Genomic DNA, 21,117 nt, shown 5'->3' with positions numbered 1-21,117 from the left:
CTGTGTCCGAGGAGAGAGGGGTTACAGCTATAAAGAGATTACCTCCACAGTCCTGTCCCCTGATGTAAGCCCCAGCCTGAAGTGGATCTGCTATGATTTAGAAGGTGAGGGAGACGTCCTGGGTCAGAGTACAGGGCTGTAGACCCCGCTATGCAGGCCATGCCCCTCCTCCACTCGCGCTCCCACCCAGTACAGGGAGCTCTTAAACCAAAGCAATGCTCTTAAACCAAATCACAATTTTGAAAAACTGTGAGCTCTTAAACCAAGTTACTCTTAAACCAAGGTACCACTGTATTTTCTTTTATTGGTAAAATTAGTAATAAGGATCAATTAAAGCTGGCTGTTTGTCATTTGATATTGAAGTTGATACTCAAATATTTGCAGAAAGAATATCATATCGCTTGTGGAGTGGACTCATTTGCATGTGACCCGGCAAAACAGACCATGGTCAGCATGAGCTTCCTTCTATCAGAGTGAGTAATGTCTTCTGCAGATTGTAATTGTTTCAATCATATTCAATTATCTGGAGAGGCATAAAATATTTATTCCCTTTCCCCTATGAAGTAAATTTGGCTCCAGTTGATAAGGAGGACGCTTTATGAATCTATCTTTATTGATTTATGTAACCTCAATAATGTGCTTACTTTATATGTTAAACCTGGATAGTCTTAGTCACTCTGCTCATAGTGGCCACAAGGTGGCATACTTTTTTTTTTTTTTTTTGAATTGTGAAATCTATGAGCTGTGCTGCAGATATATCTCAATTCGTAGGTGTTGAGCCATAACCAACGTATTTATTCACTGCTGTATCTCACCACGATACCTGTTCGGTGAAGCCCAGATTTGTTAACTAAACCTTCTTAAAGTCCCAAGCTAAAAATGGAGAGCAATAATAAAGATTGCCCTGTTCTGTAAAATCGTATTACAGCTCTCTGTTTTTGGATTAATGTCCAAAGTCTCTTCAATACATTGTTCTAATCTGGACACCCACATAAATGCCTGATAGATGTGTATCCTACCTCTGGCGCCCACTGTGGCCTAATTGTAACCGGAAGTCTTTAGGAAGACAAAAAGAGAGCGAGAGATCCTTCTCTGGTCCCACTGGATTTACTAGAAGGTGTGCGCCTCTTAGTAAATCAGGCGGACTTGATAAATCTCCCCCTATGTGCATATATATTCTCTTGCAGTAGTTCTGTAAGGTTTGGCAGTAGTCTTGCCGTATCCAGTGCTGTTCTTGCTGTCAAAATGCTTGATCCCCCAACAAATCAAGTCAGTAGGGGTACATTGGGCACCACGTGGATCCCTCATAGCTATGAGACTTATAGAAATTAATTCCTCAACACATGTGAACAGGACTCAACACTAGGACTCATTTTTTTTTTGTTCTGAATGTTTTATCCTGTTATGCAGATTTAGGTGTTTACTATGCTGAAATATTTTTGTATTATGCCCTTAGTAAGGAAACAAATATACACTAGTCATGTCTTGTGTTCACTAGTATTACAGACTCATTTGAAGCCTTTACATTGAGCCTTTTGTCATCTTTGTTGGTTGATGGACCAAATTCCCCTTTCTACAAAGCCTTACTAGAAGCCAACCTCGGGACCGATTTCTCTCCGGATACCGGGTAAGGCGTAATTTCTTAGAATTGTTTTTGCTTTGTCCTGTTTGTATTTTAATTTCCTACTTTTTTAGTTAATAGATTAAACTTTAGTTCCGACTAAGAAGTCTTTAGAGCAAATATGTCATTGAAATCATCCACGCACCAAAATATGTACAAACTTCTGCTCTATGTACAGTGTGGTTTGTGTTTCCTTCACAGATTTGTTTATTTCATTTTCGTCCATCAATTCTAGGTTTAACAATTACACCAGAGACACTTACTTCAGCATTGGATTACAGGGAATCAATAAAGATCATGTCCAGACTGTGAAAGAAATCATAAGTAAAACTATTCAAGAGGTCGTTGAGTAAGTAAGACGCCACAAGGAGCTTGTAGGGGTGACTTCCTCTGGTTCAACACTGTAGGGTTTCTGTAGGTTGAGAATGATGGACTGTCTGTTTTTTTTTTTTTTTTAACTATGTTAACTATGTTACCATGTCTGTGACCCAGGACAATAGGTGTAGCAAGGTCTTCTGGTTCCCTGATAACTTCTCTGTGTAGAAAGACCGGCACAACTTCTGCACACGTTTCCATAAAGTGCTGTGTATTTTACAAAGCAGATTCAAGTCTGTGTGTAGATCTATATATCTCACCAGGTGTTAAAGGGATTATCTAGCGTAAGAAAATTTTGACCACTTCCTTCCAGAGACAGCACCATTCTTGTCTCCGGTTTGGGTGCAGGTTTTGAAGCTCTGTTTCATTGAAGTGAATGGAACTTAATTGCAAACCACACCTGAACTGGAAGTCATGTTGTCTTTAGGGGAAAGTGGTCACGTTTTTCAAACGCTGAAGAACCCCTTTAAATATATGATCACTGGGGTACTCATTATCACTTTACTGATTGGTAGTCTTAGGCCCCTTGTCCTGGAATACAGAGCAGTGGTCATACATGTGCCCTGCTGCTCCATGTACTGTATATGGGACTGATGATGATAGCTAAGTGCTGGACTCTATTATCTCCTTTAGACAACAGACATTATATATATATATATATATATATATATATTATATATATATATATATATATATATATATATATATATATGTAAAAATGTTTTTCTTTTTCTTTTTTTTCAATGTTTTTTATTGCAGGAAAGGATTTGAGCCTGAAAGAATTGAAGCCCTTCTCCACAAGCTTGAGATCCAAATGAAGCACCAGTCTACCGGCTTTGGCCTCACATTAGCATCAGTAGGTCTGACTATTATTTCTATGTCATTTAACCTGTTCTATTCATGTGTGGAAAGGTAAAACATCTAGATGCAACATATTGCCTCAGCAATGGGATGTTATGTGCCATGTATGTATGTATCTATGTATGAGACCTTTTTATATTCCGCAAAACCTTTTTTTTTTGTTCTTTTCCCTATTACCAGTATATCGCCTCCTGCTGGAATCACGACGGAGATCCTGTTGACTTGTTAAAAGTTGGAGAGAAGATCGATAGATTCAGACAGTGTCTTAAAGACAACCCCACATTCCTACAAGAAAAAGTCAAGCAGCATTTTCAGGTAATAATATATTGAAAAAATATATATTTATTTTTTTTTTTTCAGGCATGAATAGTTTTTAGTCATGTGAAAACAGACATCTTTTTATGTGCATTGCTAAAAACATTACGCTGTGTAACATTACACTGAGTACATGATTTATTAAGGAGAAGCCACTGGACGCACCAGAGGAGACCTGATCCTCTGATTGGGGGCAAATGGGGAAGAAACATCTTGCTCATTGTAGTGTCTCCATATTAATGCTCACACCTAATGTGACATTTCTCTATGAAGTGTGGAGAAGTCTTCAGCTGAATACAGTTTCTCACCGCTATCTTGGTGCTCACAGAAGACATGCCTATAGACTTACTATTGAGTCCATCTTCAGCAGCAGGAGACTTTGGGGAAAAACAGTGCTCAGCCACATGCTGCTTTCTGCTTCTGCTAGAGATTTTGGGGTCTTAACACCCAGACCCCCACTAATGAAAACTTTGGATGTAATCTTGTATCTTGTATATTTTTTTTTAATTTGCTGCTTGACACTGATTGCTGCCGTTTAACTTACATGTAACCAGAACGCTGAATCATCTCTATATGCAATAATAATATTACTACAACACAGATAAAACGACTACCTGGAACCAGTAACCAATAGTTTGTGCTGTTTTACAGGATAATCTGCACACAATGACTTTATCTATGAGTCCCGATGAAAATTATTACGAGAAGAAAGCTCAACTGGAATGTGAAAAACTAAAGCAGAAGACGGAAGCTTTGTCTCAACAAGAGAGAAAACAGATATATGAGAAAGGTAACAACGTAGATTACATTATATATATATATATATATATATATATATACACACAATGTAGGCACTTGTTATGTACTCAGAAATGATGCTTTAACTTACAGAAAATACAGATAATCCACATTCATTCTGCTTAAAGGAGTTGTCCAGAAAAAAAAAAAACATTGATAGCCTATCCACAGTATATTGTCTTTTCCAGATTTGACACCGTTGAAGGGGTTGTATAAAGCTAACCCTATCTAGGGTACAGACAATCCATTTGACAGTCGCAATTAAGAAAACAAAACTTTTAAATTATTTATATCCTTTTACATGCTATTACATACCAGCTGAGGGTCCAGTAACATGAACCGAAACAATCAGCCGCATCTGTGATGTTATACAATTTAGTCTTCAGACCCACAGTTCGGATAGGTCTTGCATCCACTTTACGTACTACATACATGGGAAAGTGGGCTCAATCTGTATTTGTGTGATTTAAATGTTATTTTTTGTTTCGTATTTCTTGAATTTTGAATAAATCTATTATCCCTCCACAGGTCTAGAGCTACTAGAGTTGCAGAGTAAACCCCAGGATGCTTCTTGTCTCCCTGCACTGAAAGTATCTGACATTGAGCCGACAATCCCACATACAGACTTGGAATTGGCTTATGCAGGTGATGTGTATATTCCATATAGACCAGGACAGAGGGGATTAAATTGCAGTTACTGTACTGTGTATGACATGGCACCGCTGCTCCACAGAGTATAGGCACCTGTTATCTTGCTTCTATCTAAAATATAAGCAACACAAAATTTCTATCTCATTTCAGTCAAATCAGTCAATGTATTAGTATATAATAATTGCTTATGAAACATATATGTTGTATTTCAGGGGAGGTTCCTGTCCAGTATTGTGCTCAGCCGACAAACGGTATGGTTTATTTCCGAGCAATTTCCAGCTTAAATCCTCTTCCTGAAGAGCTCAAGCCATATGTGCCTCTATTCTGCTCTGTGATAACCAAGTAAGTTGCCTGTTCTCTAACACTCTCCTCTGTACCTTTGCTGTAGTATATAGAGTACACAGCCATTACCGTGGTCATGGTTTTTTTTTTTTTTTTTGTGATGAAAGTGTTTAGCTCTTTGCTATGCAGCCTATTTTTAGTGCTCCTGATGTGTTTTGCCATGTGGTGACAGATGCGGTTGTTTTTTCCAGGATGGGGTGCGGTGTTTATAACTACCGAGAACAAGCTCAACAGATGGAGCTGACAACAGGAGGGATGTCTGTCTGTCCACACGTCATACCAGATGACTCTAACCTGGACACTTATGAACAGGTGACCTGACTGCGCAGATACCACATTGGTTTCCCTACTTGAACATGACATTTACCCTTCTCTGACCAGTCAATCCCTGTGCCCATTTGCTCTTTGAAATGAAAGGCAGAACAAAGCTTACCTGTTTTTCATTCCACTAGGGGGTGCTGTTTTCATCACTCTGCTTGGACAGGAATATGCCTGACATGATGCATCTATGGAGTGAAATATTTAACAGGTATTTGAACCTGCGCTCTGGGGTTAAAGGGAAACTATCAGGTTCACACGTGTGCACTCGCTCTTCTGTTTGTAATGGGCTAATAATGCTCATTGTAATGTTAGCTTTAGTTTGCTGATGCACTGCGTTGTTGTGTAGGTAAAGTTATGAACAGCTTTATGTAAATGAGATTGTTTGGATCCACCTGCTCGTCTGCCTAGTAAGCCACACCTTGTAATGTTCACTTAATGTTAATATTCATTTTGTTCCCCTGCTGGGACGTAAGGGTTTTTGTGTAAGCCTGGCCTGTACGGCCACCGGGCAGTGTTACAGCACATGCACCGGTCTGTCCCTTTAAGACAGTCAAGTAATACTTATAATATCACATAAGTCCGGATGCCGATCCCATCTCTCAGCTTCCATGTACAGGAACAGACTGTGCATGCGCCTCTCAGGCCCCGCTTATACAGGAACAGCTTGGGAACAAATGAATATTCATTACGAGGTGTGGCTTACTACTCAGATGAGCGGGTGGATCAGTGCACTTGGGGGCCAGGGAACGTCCCCAGGACACCAAACTATCTAATGTACATATAGCTGTTTATAACTTTATCTATAAAACAATGCAACCTAGCGGCTAGCTAAACTAATTAATTATAATGTTGTCCCCCCCCCCCTCTTCTACGACACATACATATTTCTACAGATGAAAGGTAATCTGTCAGCACCCGGACCGCACCCGAAGTGCTGACAGTGTAGTGTAGGTGTGTGTCCCCTTGTGTGCATGGTCCCTGGTTAGAAAGCCTCTGTGCAGTAGATTTTTAACAAACACACTCTCACCAAGGGTCAAAGAGGAGAAATGGCATGGCTTGTGCCGCACTTTGGCATGCTTTACCACTACTTCCTCCTCCCCCTTCACGTAGTTGCACACACGCGCCGTTGCTGGCAAGGGCCACGCAATGAGTTGACAGTTCGCACCTGTTCCAACCATTCCCTTTTGGGGGTACGCTCCTGGTAACACTGTTCGTGCCATAGGGCAGAAGAGCGGCACTGGCTTCAGGCCCTCAGTGTGCCAGCGCTGCTCTACACCGCATTTGTTAATAACGTTACCAGGAGCGCGCCCCAGAGGGAACCATTGTCACAGACGCAAACTGACAAGTCAGTGCGCACCCCTTGCCAGCAACTGGGCGTGCATGCAACTACATGACGGCAACGGGGAGCAGGAGGCAGGCTAATCGGTGAATATGAGTATGGGGGGTAGTTGTAAGGCATGCCGAAGTGCGGCACAAGCCATGCTACTAGGTTAGAGTGTGTTTGTTAAAAATGTACTGCATGGAGGCTTTCTAAACAGGGACCATGCACACAAGGGGACACACTACACTGTTGGCACCTCGGGTCCCGTCCGGGTGCTGACAGATTCCCTTGAAGTATTCCTATGTAATTCTTACAATCCTTGTAGGTTTAATTTAGTTTTTCATTTACCTTTTTAGTCCCCATTTTGATGATGAGGAACGGCTTCGAGTGTTAGTGAGGATGAGCGCACAGGAAATGTCTAATGGTATTCCAGATTCTGGCCATACCTACGCTGCCATACGAGCAAGCCGGACGCTGACACCAGCTGGGGAACTTCAAGAACTCTTTAATGGAATGGATCAGGTATGACAGCTGAACACCAGAAATCTAAGTGACTGCCGAATTATGTGTGTACATTTATAGTTATATTGCTTTGCCATGAATAGTTAGTGTATTTATCTGCAAGCGCTATATCCTTTCATTTCCTTTTTTAAATCTTTTTACTGTAGGTTCGAATGATGAAAAGAATTGCTGAAATGTCTGACTTGAGCCCGTTATTACGGAAGATGTCACGTATTCGGAAATACTTACTCCTAAGTGACAGCTTAAGGTATGTCATGTGGCTTACTGTTGTAGGCCCTTCATGATGGCATGTGACATCACAGTGCTGAGCAACAATTGGTCATCTTGGTCAGGTGACATGTCACTTTAGTATTTTAAAGGGGTTGTCCAGCGAAAATGTTTTTTCTCGTGCGTCTTATTGGGGGACACAGATACCATGGGGGTATAGGCTGCTGCCACTAGGAGGCGCTGACACTAAGAGAAACAAAGAAAGTGACTCCTCCTGAGCAGGATATACCCGCCCACAGGCACTGAGCTAAACCAGTTTAGCTTAGTGTCAGTAGGAGGCAGACACAGGTCTGGGTTCTCCAGACCAGTTTCTTCCTTTATGTTTAGTTAGTTGGTTTTTCTTTTTCCTTCTAGGTCCTATGGATTCTTGGGCACGGTGGGTTATCTAAAACTCACCCTGATCCCCCCACTATGCGACCAGGGAACAGACCATAAATGTAAATGGGCTGTCACCCCTCGGTCGCCACCGGCCGGCAACGTGACACCAGGGCCCCAGATCAGTCAATCTGGTCGCCTTTCTGCGGACTCTGTATCCGCACAGCCCCTTCCCGCCTCGCCCCCCCAGAGCTTGGCGCGTAAGGTGAGGCACCCACCGGCTGAAGACGACTGGGTGAGTATGTGCTCCTATATGGTGAGTATATTCCCCCTGCCCTCCCTCCCAGGCCGCCATTTTACTCCACATAGGCAGCTCTCCCTTTCCAGTCACTTGCAGCCCTCCCCAGGCAGATACTCCTCTCCCCTCAGTCGGTAGCAGGCCAGCCCTCTCCACCATTTTATTCTTATTAGTGTCTCTCTCTGGGTGCCATGGGGCGCACTGTGAGGGATGTTCCTCCCCTGACTGGGTGCTGCGCAGCTTCCCGCACTTTTCCTTTCATGTGGCTCTAGAGACCATACTAAAGGATGCTCCGCCCCTTTTCCCTAAGCCCCGCCCCTTACCGGGTGCCGCGGCATCCCGCCCTTTTTTCCCTATATTGTGGCTCTCCAGAGTACACACAGGGCTACCTCCGCCCCCTCCCGATATGCCCCGCCCCCTTTCAGGCGCTGCGCGGCCCGCCTCATTTCTACTTATGTTTGGCTCTCACTGGAGCCTGCTCTGAGGATGCCCCGCCTTCTATAGGCCCCGCCCCTTCCGGGTGCCGCACGGCCCGGAGAATTGTGCCTTTTTTCAACTGTGGAGCCTGCACTGGAATGCTCCGCCCCTCCCCCTTCGGGAGTCGGGTGGGCCGCAGCATCCCACCTTAATCTTACCTGTGGCTCTATGTGGAGCCTTCACAGTAAGATGCTCCGCCCCCTCCCGGTAGGCCCCGCCCCTTTTCGGGTGCAGCGCGGACCGTGGCTTCCCCCTTTTTGGCTCTCTCCAGAGCCTGCACTGAGGGATGCTGCTTCCCCCTCCCCCTGCCATGTGTATGTGTGTGTGTGTGCGGTCTCCTGATGGAGCTACCACACACACTACCCTTCTATTCCAGCAGCTTGGGACACTTGATGCACCTCTCCTGCCACCTACTGGTGGAAGTGTTATTACACCATTACATATATGAGAATGGCTTGCATCATGTTTTATTATGGCCAATGTTCCATATAATGTTCCAGCAACCCTTGGTCTGCAGATCCAGCATTTTTGGTGCTGGTTGACCCCTCTGTGTCAGATTTTATATATATATAAGATTACATTAATACTTATATACAGACACTCTGGTTCCCCTTCAACCACATACGCACAGACACATTCCCCATCACCATACAGTGTTTCTGTGCCCTCAGATCCTTCTGCTCCATGGTGTCACAAGTAGGACACTGCACCAGACACGTTACTTGCTACTAGACGGAGTTTACTGTGCTCTGAGCAGAACCCTCTGCTACATGGTGTCACGAGAAGTACATGGAACCAGACACGTTACCCGCTATCCAGGTGGTGTATCTGTGCTCTGAGCCAGAACCCTCTGCTACACAGTGTCACGAGGAGTACATAAACCCAGACACGTTACACGTTATCAGGGTGGTGTATGTGCTCTGAGCAGAACCCTCTGCTACACGGTGTCACGGTGAGGACACGGAACCAGACACGTTACCTGTTTCCAGACAGTGTATCTGTGCTCTGAGCAGAACCCTCTGCTACACAGTGTCACGGTAAGTACACGGAACCAGACACGTTACCTGTTTCCAGACAGTGTATCTGTGCTCTGAGCAGAACCCTCTGCTACACAGTGTCACGGTAAGTACATGGAACCAGACATGTTACTCGCTGACAAACGATCTTTGAGCAGAACACTCTGCTACATGGTTTCACAAGCAGGACATGAGACCAGACACATTACCGTTCCTAAGGGGACTACTGTGTTCTCGAGGCAGAATCCTTTGCTAAATGGTGTCGCAAGCAGGACATGGAACCAGACACATTACCTATTACAATGCTGTGTTCCTGGGCTCTCACAACAGAACAGTCTGCTACATGGTTTGTCAGACAGGTTATGGGACCAGACTCATCACCCATTGCCAGTCGTTGTTCCGGTGTTACTCAGAGCTTCCAGTCCTGTCACTCACATCACCCATTAGCGGGCGGTGCTTCAGACCTGCCTCTCATCTTCATGACATAGATTCCTTTACTACATGATGTCACAGACATAGAACTGGACATGTTACCCCCTCCCAGGTGGTGGTACAAGGTTATTCAGAGCTCTGCCCTCTGCTGCACGATATAGCTCCAACTACATTACCTGTAGTTCTGTGTGCGCAGATTGTGGTAACCTGTTACACGATGTAATACACCACCTTCAGGTCTGCTCACTATCCTGGTGATGCTGGGCAGTTCTCGTATCCAGTCCTCATTTACATAGGGACACAGTCCTGTTCTCGTCCCTGCTCCCAGAGCACACACTGTAGGCTTCTGTTTACAGGTCTGACCAGGCACGTTACCTGCTTCCAGTCCAGGTATTTGTATCTCTTGAATGCTGGTCCTCTGTTACTTACTGCTTGCAGCTACTCTGCTCGTGTTACCCTGTATATTACCTTTCATCCTCGTAGGACTTCCATGATCTGTGCCTGTCACTTCAGGGGATCATCATAGGGTAACTTGTTACTACACCATGTTGTCTTCTCTATGTTTCCACTAACAAGTCTCATTACCTGCTCTCAGGCAGTGTAACCTTGTTGTATTCCTCTTGGGCTGTATCCTTTCTAAAGCCCAAGCATCCTGCTACGTGTCCCACTACACAAGGTACAGGACCCCTCATTTTACCTGCCCCCGGACTGTTGGACTCTCATACAGGGTGGTTCTTTCTGGTCCTCTGAGTGGCCGGCAGCATACAGATCCGGTCACTTTCATCCTGGTACTGTCAGGGTGGTTCTTCTGTCCTTGGTCTGGGCATAACTACCATGTTCTGGCATTTGTCTCGCTGGCTGTTCCCCAGTAGTATGGCTTGTATTGCTTAGGCCGTCCCCTCTTTGATCTGGGTGAAGTGAGGCCTCTCGGCTCCTCAGGTAAAACAGTAAAGGGTTTCTTCTACCCCTGGTGTATGTAGGACATCAATTGCCTACATGTCTATCACAGTGCTACTTTAGGACTTCTCCTTCTGCATCTGCCTATGGCCAACATGGCAAGTATTTAGTCTTCTCTCTTAGGCAGCTGCAGTCTCACAGGGTGAGGATTTCCTGTTTACTGCCTGTATGGTTTCTCTACCGTCCTAAGCATAGGTGTATGGTCTCTTCGTGGTCTAGCTTCTCCAGGTGTCTTTGCTTGGCCATACGGACTATGAAGCATTGTTCTCAGTTCAGGGTTTTGCAGTGCTCCCGCTTACACCATTACTCCTTCTCCCTGGAGTAATGCACTGTTGTGCATGACCCCCCCCTATCCTGGGTTTGGGTTTTTACCACTCAGTCAGAAGATCTTCAAGCAGCCCTTCCCTCCAGGAGGATGGAATATTTAGTATAAGTATCCTCCAGACGACTGTTATTCCGTAATTGCTTCTTCCGACAGGCGGGTGTGGGTTTCCGACCCTCACTGGCCTCTATGAGCACTCCTGCTTGACTTCCTTGTCCTTGGTCTTCTTGTTGACCGGCCATGCTCTCCAGACGGGGCTCCCAGTCCCCCTCCCTTATCTTGTCTCCCATGTGGATTCCTTGAGAACTTATTCCCTTAAAGGTTTCCTCTCCTTGGAAACAGGGTTGTTCACTGGCCCATGTCTGGCCCTACCTTTTATCGTCTCCAAACCTATCGCATTCTGGCAGGACTTACATTTGCTGTTCTGCTCTTACCAAGCAACGTCTCCGCTCACCCTTTGAGGCGTTGGTTTCTGGATCTAGTTTACATATGGACTCTAGTCTATGTATTACCTGTTGTGCCCATTGTCCTGTGACAACTCCCGTGCCCATCAGCCTTACCTCGACCTCCCTTCACAGTTTTCTTCTGGGACTCCAGGCTCTCGAGTACCTCTAGGCTTCTTGGAGCGGAGTGTTTTATATGATCGACCTCCCTTCTAAGGCTCTAACAGCCCATGGAGTTGTTTTTTCCCCGGCTTACCAGCTTTTCTCTGCTCCTCTTTTCTGTTGGGCACTGCGGGATACCAGGTACTACTGTACTCCTTCCAGGACAACTTACTCAAGATTCTGATCGCGGTTTTTCCTTCCTCCAGCTCCTTCCTTCCCTGGACTGCTTTATGCTTGGACAGCTTTATTCTTCTTATTAACATGTGTTTCTCAGATGGGATAGTTCATATCATAGGCCATGGCTTCTCTTGTGCTCAAGTTTTGTCTTCTCAGTGAAGACTGTACTCCTAGGCCTATGGAGTTTCCAGCCTGGCCATTCTTGCCAGCTCCATAGTCAAGGACGCAGCTTCTCCTGCATCTCATGTGGCACCTTCTATGAGAGACGCTCAGTCCTCTCTCCTTTATTTGACGCCTTAGACCTCTATGTGCCATGAAACATTTTCCAGTCTCTCCCGTCTTGGTTGTATTTGCCTTTTATTCTGTTCTACCTCAGAGTAAGTCCCTGCCGCCTGTGGTCACCCACTTGGCTGGGCGTCTGCTTTTTTTTCCCCCCCACATCTAGCCTACTAGTTCTGTTGGACTCAATGTTACATCATGTCGCTGGCTTCCAGGATGGACACAACCCACTCTTGTCTGCTGTGCAGCACATTGCTCCAGGGAATAGACACTCTTTTTTTTCCTTTGCTGCGGACCTGTAGGGGTTTTCTCTGATGCATTCAGCATCATCCCTTGCTCTCTTCCTAGTTGATGGTTGTGTTGGTGCTATTCTGTGCCTTCTCACCAAGCGCTCTTGTCTAGCGGTTATCTTTCCCACCCCATGGACTGCTTTTGGACGTCCCATGGTATCTGTGTCCCCCAATAAGACGCACGAGAAAAGAGGATTTTTTACTCACCGTAAAATCTCTTTCTCGTAGTCTTCATTGGGGGACACAGCACCCACCCATTTTCTTTTGGGGTTTTTCCTCGGTATGGTAGTTTTCTCCGTTTTTGGTGTTATTTCTACTTTACCTGTTCTTGACTTCTCCTACTGCTCTTGTACAAACTGGTTTAGCTCAGTGCCTGTGGGCGGGTATATCCTGCTCAGGAGGAGTCACTTTCTTTGTTTCTCTTAGTGTCAGCGCCTCCTAGTGGCAGCAGCCTATACCCCATGGTATCTGTGTCCCCCAATGAAGACTACGAGAAAGAGATTTTACGGTGAGTAAAAAATCCTCTTTCTTTCAAATCAACTAATATCAGAAAGTTATATAGATTTGTAATTTACTTCAATTAAAAAATCTGAAGTCTTTATTCCATACTTATCAGCTGCTGTATGTCATGCAGGAAATGTTGACTGATACAGTGCTCCCTGCTGACATCTCTGGCCGAGACAGGAACTGACAAAACACAGTAATCACTGAACTCAAGGAGAACAGCGAAAAAAATCCATTGAAGTACTCAATCAAGAGTCTCCACTGATGCCCCCAAAAATTTAAATATGCAAAACAAGAGTCCGTGGAGCCTCAGTTACGAGTCTCAAAACACGGGATAGCCAGATATCTCTAGCCTGTTGCCAACGAGGTGCCTCCATGATGGGAAGAGCACCACATCACCCTGATAAATAACCCCTTAAGTCCCACTCGGTTGCGAGTATTGGAACATAGACAGGGAAACAACAGGGTGGCCCCTTTTGTCAATGTCTAACTCAAGGTGCGAGTATTGCGATCATGACAAGGGCTTGCAAAGGCAGGCTTCCACCCACAGACAGCCGTTTCGGGGTTTTTGCCCCTCGTCAGTGTGGGGTAGGATTCTGGCTAGTTGGGGCAATGAAAAATCAACCAACAAAACACAGTAATCCAATGAGTACTTCATTGGATTTTTTTCGCTGTTCTCCTTGAGTTCAGTGATTACTGTGTTTTGTTGGTTGATTTTTCATTGCCCCAACTAGCCAGAATCCTACCCCACACTGACGAGGGGCAAAAACCCCGAAACGGCTGTCTGTGGGTGGAAGCCTGCCTTTGCAAGCCCTTGTCATGATCGCAATACTCGCACCTTGAGTTAGACATAGACATGGAAACAACAGGGTGGCCCCTTTTGTCAATGTTCCAATACTCGCAACCGAGTGGGACTTAAGGGGTTATCTATCAGGGTGGTGTGGTGCTCTCCCCATCGTGGAGGCACCCCGTTGGCAACAGGCTAGAGATATCTGGCTATCCCGTGTTTTGAGACTCGTAACTGAGGCTCCACGGACTCTTGTTTTGCACGAGACAGGAACTGTCCAGAGCAGAAGAGGTTTTCTTTGGGGATTCATAAAAAACCGCGACAGAGTTCCTGTCTCGGACAGAGATGTCAGCAGAGAGCACTGTGTCAGACTGAAAATAAAACATTTCCTACAGGACATACAGCAGCTAATAAGTATGGGAAGACTTGAGATTTTTTAAAAGAAGTAAATTACAAGTCTATATAACTTTCTGATATGAGTTGATTTGAAAGAAAAAGATTTTCTCTGGACAACGCCTTTAAGCTCCTAGAACCAAACATGGAAAAAATCCCTTTTAAAATGATCAGTATGAAGATGCACAGGTTCTGTCTCCTTTCCCTATAGGTGCTCTATCAATGCCACACCCCAGCAGATGTCTGAAGCCGCTAAGGAAGTCGAACACTTTTTGGGTGGAATCCATCGGAATAAAAAAGAGCGCAAACCAATCCGACCTCATATTGTAGAGGTGCGACACACTATCCATGCTAAAATCTTGTGTGGGTGTTTGTGACATTCTCAGCCATATAAGCCTGCCTTCTGTATTTACACTTAGCAGACATAGGATGGATTTCACTTCATCACCATAGGGTGGTCATAATACATCTGGGTGACCTTAGGTTTTAGATAAAAGTTTTACACCTTCCTGGCCCTTAATTCAGTGGTTTCAGGCCATGGGCTGTGACCGACTGTTTTTGAAATCCCATTACTCAGACCAATATTGTCTCGTGTAATAGGACCAAGGATGAACTGACGATAAAGCTGTATAAATAATATTCCACTCAAGATGCAGTCCTAGGAGTCAGAAAAGATCTCCTACTATAGAGCTATTTTATGGTCTTTCTGCTGCATGAACCAATCCCGGGCTGTCTGTTTAGCAGAGAATGCTGTAACCTTGTAATTAAAGGGGTAGTTCAGCAAAACATGTTTTATTTTTAAATCAGCTGGTGTAAGAATGCGCCAGAGCTTTGTAATTTACTATTAAAAAACGGCTTCCAGTACTTATCAGCAGCTGTATGTTCTGCAGAAAGTAGTATTCTTTCCAGTTTGAAGAGCAGGAGAAGCTTTCTCGGGGGATTTGTTAGTTCCTATGACTGTCCAAGGAGCACTGTGTCAGACTGCACCTGCATACAGCAGCTGATAAGTACTGGAAAATTGAAGATTTTTTTTTAATAGAATGAATTACAAATCTCTGGCACTGGTTGATTTGAAAGAATTATTTATTTATTTTTTTTTTTTTTTTTGTGGTACGCTCAATTCATTCTAGGGGCCAATTGTGCCACTGTTCTCCGGATCCTTGGGGGTCCCTATGATCAGCTTGTTATCCCTTACCCTGATGGAATACCCATTTTAACTTAATAATAAGCCTGTGTTCACATGTAGTTTTTTAACAGTATTTTTAGCTAAAAGCATCAAGCGCATCTGATTTGTGCTAAAAATACTGACCAAATACTACATGTGAACCCAGTCAGCAAAAAGTAGGGGGCAGATTTAAGGGGGTATAGACTGTGCATGATCCGACTACATAGGGATTGTATTCTGTTACCATAAAGGCACTTGGGTCTAGACACATAATAATAGCAGATTGTTCATTGACACCGGTCCAGAGCAGTTGGAAGGCAAGCAGCGTCCAGCAGTTGTCTTTTGTGATGGCCGGCTATTGTCTAAGGATGAGCTGCCACACACTTATGCTAAAATTAAACACTTAGGGGGAGATTTATGAAAGGGTGTAAATATATACCTGGTGTAAACTGCCCACAGCAACCAATCACAGCTCCTCTTGTTTGACCAGAGCTAAAAGCTGAGCTGTGATTGGTCGCTCTGGGCAGTTTACACCAGGTATATATTTACACCCTTTCATAAATCTCCCCCTAAATGTAAAAATCATATTAAGGCCCAGCTCTGTGGCAAATCACCTATTACGTATAAAAAAGTTTAGCCACTAGACCCAGATATAAGTTGGTGACTATTGACTGTATAAGTGATGTTAATTTTTATTACTGTTCTTCCTATTAGGTTGTATCTGGTAAAATGTCACATTTCATTGCTTTCATTCATAGAAATCTTTACATCCTGCCTCGGATGGAAAAGATGGGACCCACAAAGGCTGCAGAAAGCTAATTCATGTAAGTTGCTTATTTGAGGGGGGTTTACCACCAACTATACTTATCACCTACCCACAGGATTGGTCAAGTGTTTCTGACCACAGGGACCCCTGTCATTCCACCATGAGGATTGGGGCACCTGTTGAATTGGAGTGCCTGTCATTAAAAATAACTTTGACATGTCATACATTATTGATCACAGAGGATCTCACTGCTAAGACATCCTGTGATTAGGAGATAAAGCTGGGGAGAGAGCACGACTGCCACGCCATCTACTCCCTCACTGTAATTCCATAATTGCTTATTCCGACCATGTACTCATAGACTTACATGGTCGAAGTTAGTGAGCGGCCGGGGTGTGGATTGCGCTTCTGCAGCACTCTCTCCCTGTCTATATCTCCTGATCACAGTGGAAGTCAGCAGTGAGACCCGCTGTGATCAATAATTTTTAACATGTCAAAAGTTCTTTTTCATGGCAGGTAGTCTTTAACATAACACGTCATCTATACTTTGGATTCTTTAACATCTGATCAGATTTTTTTTTTTTATTGGGGAAGATGTATCCGTGCGACAACTTCTCGGATTTGGAAAGTGCTGGTGGCAGGCCTGACCTGGTGTTTTGTGTTCCTTGTACATGGACAGATGTAAAGAGTGTTGATCGTTCATATAATCGTTCAGTGTAATTCCAAACCAGAGTCCGGGACCAGAGTAAACGATTGTAACTAACGACTATCGTTCTGTGTAATATGTGAACGATTTCAGATTAACGATAAAGTCTCGTTTGCGATCGGTAATTGCTAAGGGTCCATTTACACAGATTATCTGCCAAAGATTTGAAGCCAAAGCCAGGAATGAATTTGAAAAGAGGAGAAATCTCAGTCTTTCCTTTATGACCTGATCTCTATTTATAGTCTGTTTCTGGCTTTGGCTTCAAATCGTTGGCAGATAATCTTTCTGTGTAAATGGACCCTGAACATTAAAAATCCCTTCGTCTAACAGGACCCTTAGGGTCCTATTACATGGAGCGATTTTTAATGACTGACGATAAACGATCGCAAACGAGATAGTTTATAGTTAACCTAAAATCGTTCACCATATTACACAGAACAATGATTGTTAGTTACTATGATCGTTTATTCCTTCTGATCCCAGCAAAACAATGGACAATGTGCAATTACACTGAACGATTATTGAACAAATGCGGAACTTGAGCGATTGAATGTGGAATTACAGCGAACGATTAACGATAATTTTAGGTTCAGATCTAAATCAATGATCAACGACCTATGAACTATTTATCGTTGCCTGCAATTACACAGAACGATTATCGATTAAATATGAACGATATAACGATTTTTTGCCTGATAATGATCCCGTGTAATAGGGCCCTTAGTGTTGATCTGTATATGTCAATGTTGTAAGTTCCTTAGGCTTCTGAATGACGGTGACATTGAGTGTAATGGCGGAGTAAAGGATAATGCAATAAGAACCAAAGTTGCTTTTGGGTAAAATATAATATCATACAGACTTACTAAGTGCCCATGGTCTTTCCATTATGTACTACTTATGTATCTTCTTTTTACACTTAGGACCCAACTTTCAAACCCTGTCAGATGAAGACGCACTTTTCCCTTCCCTTCCCAGTAAATTATATAGGTGAATGTATAAGGACTGTCCCTTACACACATGCTGACTATGCCAGGTAAAATGATTACGGGGGTTGTATGTAATGAAAATGTGCAAAGCACCCTTTATAGAGGGTAAGTTTATAAAACTATATATTATAATAGATTATTATTTGTTTTTTTTAGCCTTCGTTTACTTGCACGAGTAATGACTGCAAAATTTCTCCATGGGGAGATCCGTGAAAAAGGAGGAGCCTATGGCGGAGGGGCCAGGCTGAGCTTTGACGGAGTGTTCACATTCTACTCCTATCGGTAAGAACGAGAACATGCTTCATACATGTAACGCTGTAATGTATTACAGGAGAGAGTCTCCTATGTTACCTCTGCTATCTTTTACAGAGATCCAAATTCATTGTCTTCATTGTCCACATTTGAAAAGGCAGTCACGTGGGCCAAGAATGGAAAGTTTACTTCACAAGACCTCGACGAAGCCAAATTGTCAGTGTTTTCAGCTGTAGATTCTCCTGTTGCTCCTTCTGCCAAAGGTAAGTTTGGTGCTTAAAGAGGTAGTCGTGTATCAACTAGGGGTTTATTCCATGGATCCTATGGATGGGGAAGCCCTGTAGTGGATTATTTCCTCGCCCAGCATCATGTATCGAGATGATGCTGGGAGCGGGGAAAGTGTTTAAATCTTCAAGGCACTGTAGTGACACAGCCGCACGGCCAATTCATTACACTTTTCCCACTCCCAGCATCATACTGTTACATGATGCTGGGTGAGGAAAAAGTCCACTATAGGGCTTTCCCGTCTGTAGGATCTATGAAATATGGTAGGTGGGTGTAAGCCCTCACACCTGGCCGGTGTACAAGTATGCCGGTCTAACATAAAGTACCACCCCTATGCTCCACATCAGATTTACTGAGAGGCGCACGCTCCGAGGCTGCCATACAAAAGTTAAAGAAATCTACAGCCATTTTCTAAAGGCGCAGTAACTAGAGATGGACGAATTTACAGGAATAACAAAGCAAATAATTTTGTTGTGTCTGAAGTTTGCTCATCAGCTGGCTGCCTTTTAACTCCACTCCGCTCCAGGTGCTGGGAAACACTGGATCCAGTCCTGGGAAACTGGGAGAAGTAAACTAAGCTTTGCTTTGTTATTACTGTAAAGTCATCAGCAAACTCATCTCTAGCAGTAACTATTGCAGTTTTGCCTAGAGATAGCAGGAGCAAGCTGCAAAAGCTAAGTCATATGATGGGGTACACTTAGCAAATTCTGTATCCTGTTCCCTATCTTCATCTGTCCTCTAACAGGATTAAACCTGCACTTCTGTTTACTTGGAGTCCCTGATGCCCTTGAGCCTCCTGTAACATAATAATCTTTGAATTCTAGGTATGAATCTTTTCCTGCACGGTATAAGCGATGAGATGCGACAGAAGCATAGAGAGCAGCTGTTTGCCGTCAGTCATTCCGATCTCATCAATGTCGCCAGCAGGTAAGTGTATCATTGGTAACAGTACATTGACAAACTTGAAAGTGTCCCTGTCGTGTGTTTTTTTTTTTATTTATTTTTTTTTATTTTGCAGAAATCAATAGTACAGGCGATTTTAAGAAACTGTAATTGGGTTTATTAGGCAAATATGCCATTATCTGCATTTAAAAAGACTTTCCCCAGGTCCCCCCCTTCTCATCCACTGCTCATTATCAGGAAATCTCGACTAGTTTACATCAGTAGAAGAAAGCAGAGAACAAAGGATTACACAGCGGGACCTGTGTGAAAGCCCATATTCAGAGGTCAGAGAGGTCAGTGCTGACTTCAGTGGAGATAGTTTACAGCTATATCACTGGGCTAACTTTGTTGTCCTGTTTTGGTGCCTCATCTCCCTCCACCCTTCTCCTCTCCATAGAGAACAATGAAGACAGGGGGGAGAGCTTCAAACTGCTTTTTCATGATAAAAATGCATTTTTCAGGTAATAAACCCAATTACAAAGTTTCTTAAAATTGCCTGTACTATTAATTTCTGCAAAAAATTTTTTAACGACAGTAACACATTAAGCTTCAGCCCAAATAGTCACACAATTTTAGCCTGAAGATTCTGATAAGTAGTCTCTCCAGTACAGGATACAATAAGACCCCCATGGGGATTTCCAGTCTTAAAGAGTGATGGCGTATCATTAGGATATCTCATCGCACTGTGATCAATGGCTCTTGGGACCTCCATATAGATCGTGAGAATTCGGTGACTGTGTAGTTGAAGGAAACTACAATATATCCCTATTCAACTTAGGGCCCTATAACGCAAAACAATTATTGGCCGTATTTGTCAGATTACCTGCCATTCCAGACCATAATAGTTTTGCGTAATATGCACGATGTTGGCTAATCATTGTCTTTCACATGTTCTAAAATCACAATGATGATAACGACAGTCTGCTTCCTGTCACTCAGAGTAATAGGAATGGTGGCAGCAGATCACTGCCCTCTTCTGCCGCGGCCCCTCTGCTCTGTTTGTGCACGTAATAGCACAGACAGTGAGCTGTGAACGAGGAGGAAGTGAGCGCTGATCTGACAGGTCGGCGCTTGCTTCCTTAATCTCAGGCCGTGTGATAGGGGCCCTTAGTGGTCCAGTTGCAGATCCATCCACAGCAGAGTGGCCAGGAGCGGTACTGTAGGGGAGAACGGTGAGGGGGCTGGGGGGCTGTGGTGCTGAATCGGTACTTAAAGGGGTAGTCCACCCAAAAAAATTTTCTTTCAAATCAACTAGTGCCATAAAGTGCCAGAGATTTGTAATTCACTTCTATTAAAAAATCTTAAGTCTTCCAGTACTTATCAGCTGCTGTGTGTCCAGCAGGAAGTGGTGTTTTCTTTCCTGTCTGACCCAGTGCTCTCTGTTGCCTCCTCTGTCCATGTCAGGAATTGTCCAAAGCAAGAGCAAATCCCCATAGAAAACCTCTCCTGCTCTCCAGAATGGAAATAATACAACTTCCTGTTGGGCATACAGCAGCTGATATGTACTGGAAGGCTTGAGATTTTTTAATAGAAGTAAATTACAAATCTCTGGCACTTCATGGCAGCAGTTGATTTGAAATAATTTTTTTGGGGGGGTGAACTACCCCTTTAAAGTGTCACTGTTTTTTTTTTTTTTTTTTTCAGAACTCAATAGTACAGATGATTTTTAAGAAACTTTGTAATTGGGTTTATTAGGCAAATATGCCATTAGCCGTTATTCAGAGGTCAGAGAGGTCAGTGCTGACTGTCAGAGGAGACAGCCTGGTGAT

At 43.8% G+C, this 21,117-nt stretch overlaps 1 protein-coding gene across 1 annotated transcript in view; it reads left to right on the top strand.

The window, feature by feature from the left end:
- The window catches only part of PITRM1 (pitrilysin metallopeptidase 1), a 30,848-nt gene that overhangs the window by 9,183 nt on the left and 548 nt on the right, over window positions 1-21,117 (top strand). The window contains exons 9-26 of the mRNA XM_069960512.1: window positions 385-473; window positions 1,499-1,627; window positions 1,857-1,970; window positions 2,756-2,852; window positions 3,038-3,172; window positions 3,824-3,962; window positions 4,499-4,615; window positions 4,834-4,963; window positions 5,155-5,275; window positions 5,416-5,492; window positions 6,962-7,127; window positions 7,274-7,374; window positions 14,458-14,578; window positions 16,170-16,235; window positions 17,804-17,916; window positions 18,026-18,151; window positions 18,239-18,384; window positions 19,231-19,333. Coding sequence (XP_069816613.1) covers window positions 385-473; window positions 1,499-1,627; window positions 1,857-1,970; window positions 2,756-2,852; window positions 3,038-3,172; window positions 3,824-3,962; window positions 4,499-4,615; window positions 4,834-4,963; window positions 5,155-5,275; window positions 5,416-5,492; window positions 6,962-7,127; window positions 7,274-7,374; window positions 14,458-14,578; window positions 16,170-16,235; window positions 17,804-17,916; window positions 18,026-18,151; window positions 18,239-18,384; window positions 19,231-19,333 — 2,090 coding nt within the window. The remainder of the gene's footprint in view (window positions 1-384; window positions 474-1,498; window positions 1,628-1,856; window positions 1,971-2,755; window positions 2,853-3,037; window positions 3,173-3,823; window positions 3,963-4,498; window positions 4,616-4,833; window positions 4,964-5,154; window positions 5,276-5,415; window positions 5,493-6,961; window positions 7,128-7,273; window positions 7,375-14,457; window positions 14,579-16,169; window positions 16,236-17,803; window positions 17,917-18,025; window positions 18,152-18,238; window positions 18,385-19,230; window positions 19,334-21,117) is intronic.

The sequence above is a fragment of the Dendropsophus ebraccatus genome, chromosome 2, assembly GCF_027789765.1.
Source record: "Dendropsophus ebraccatus isolate aDenEbr1 chromosome 2, aDenEbr1.pat, whole genome shotgun sequence".
In the NCBI taxonomy this organism is placed as follows: Eukaryota; Metazoa; Chordata; class Amphibia; order Anura; family Hylidae; genus Dendropsophus; species Dendropsophus ebraccatus.
The sequence above is the reverse complement of the archived record's forward strand: the minus strand, read 5'-3'. Positions and strand labels throughout refer to the sequence as shown.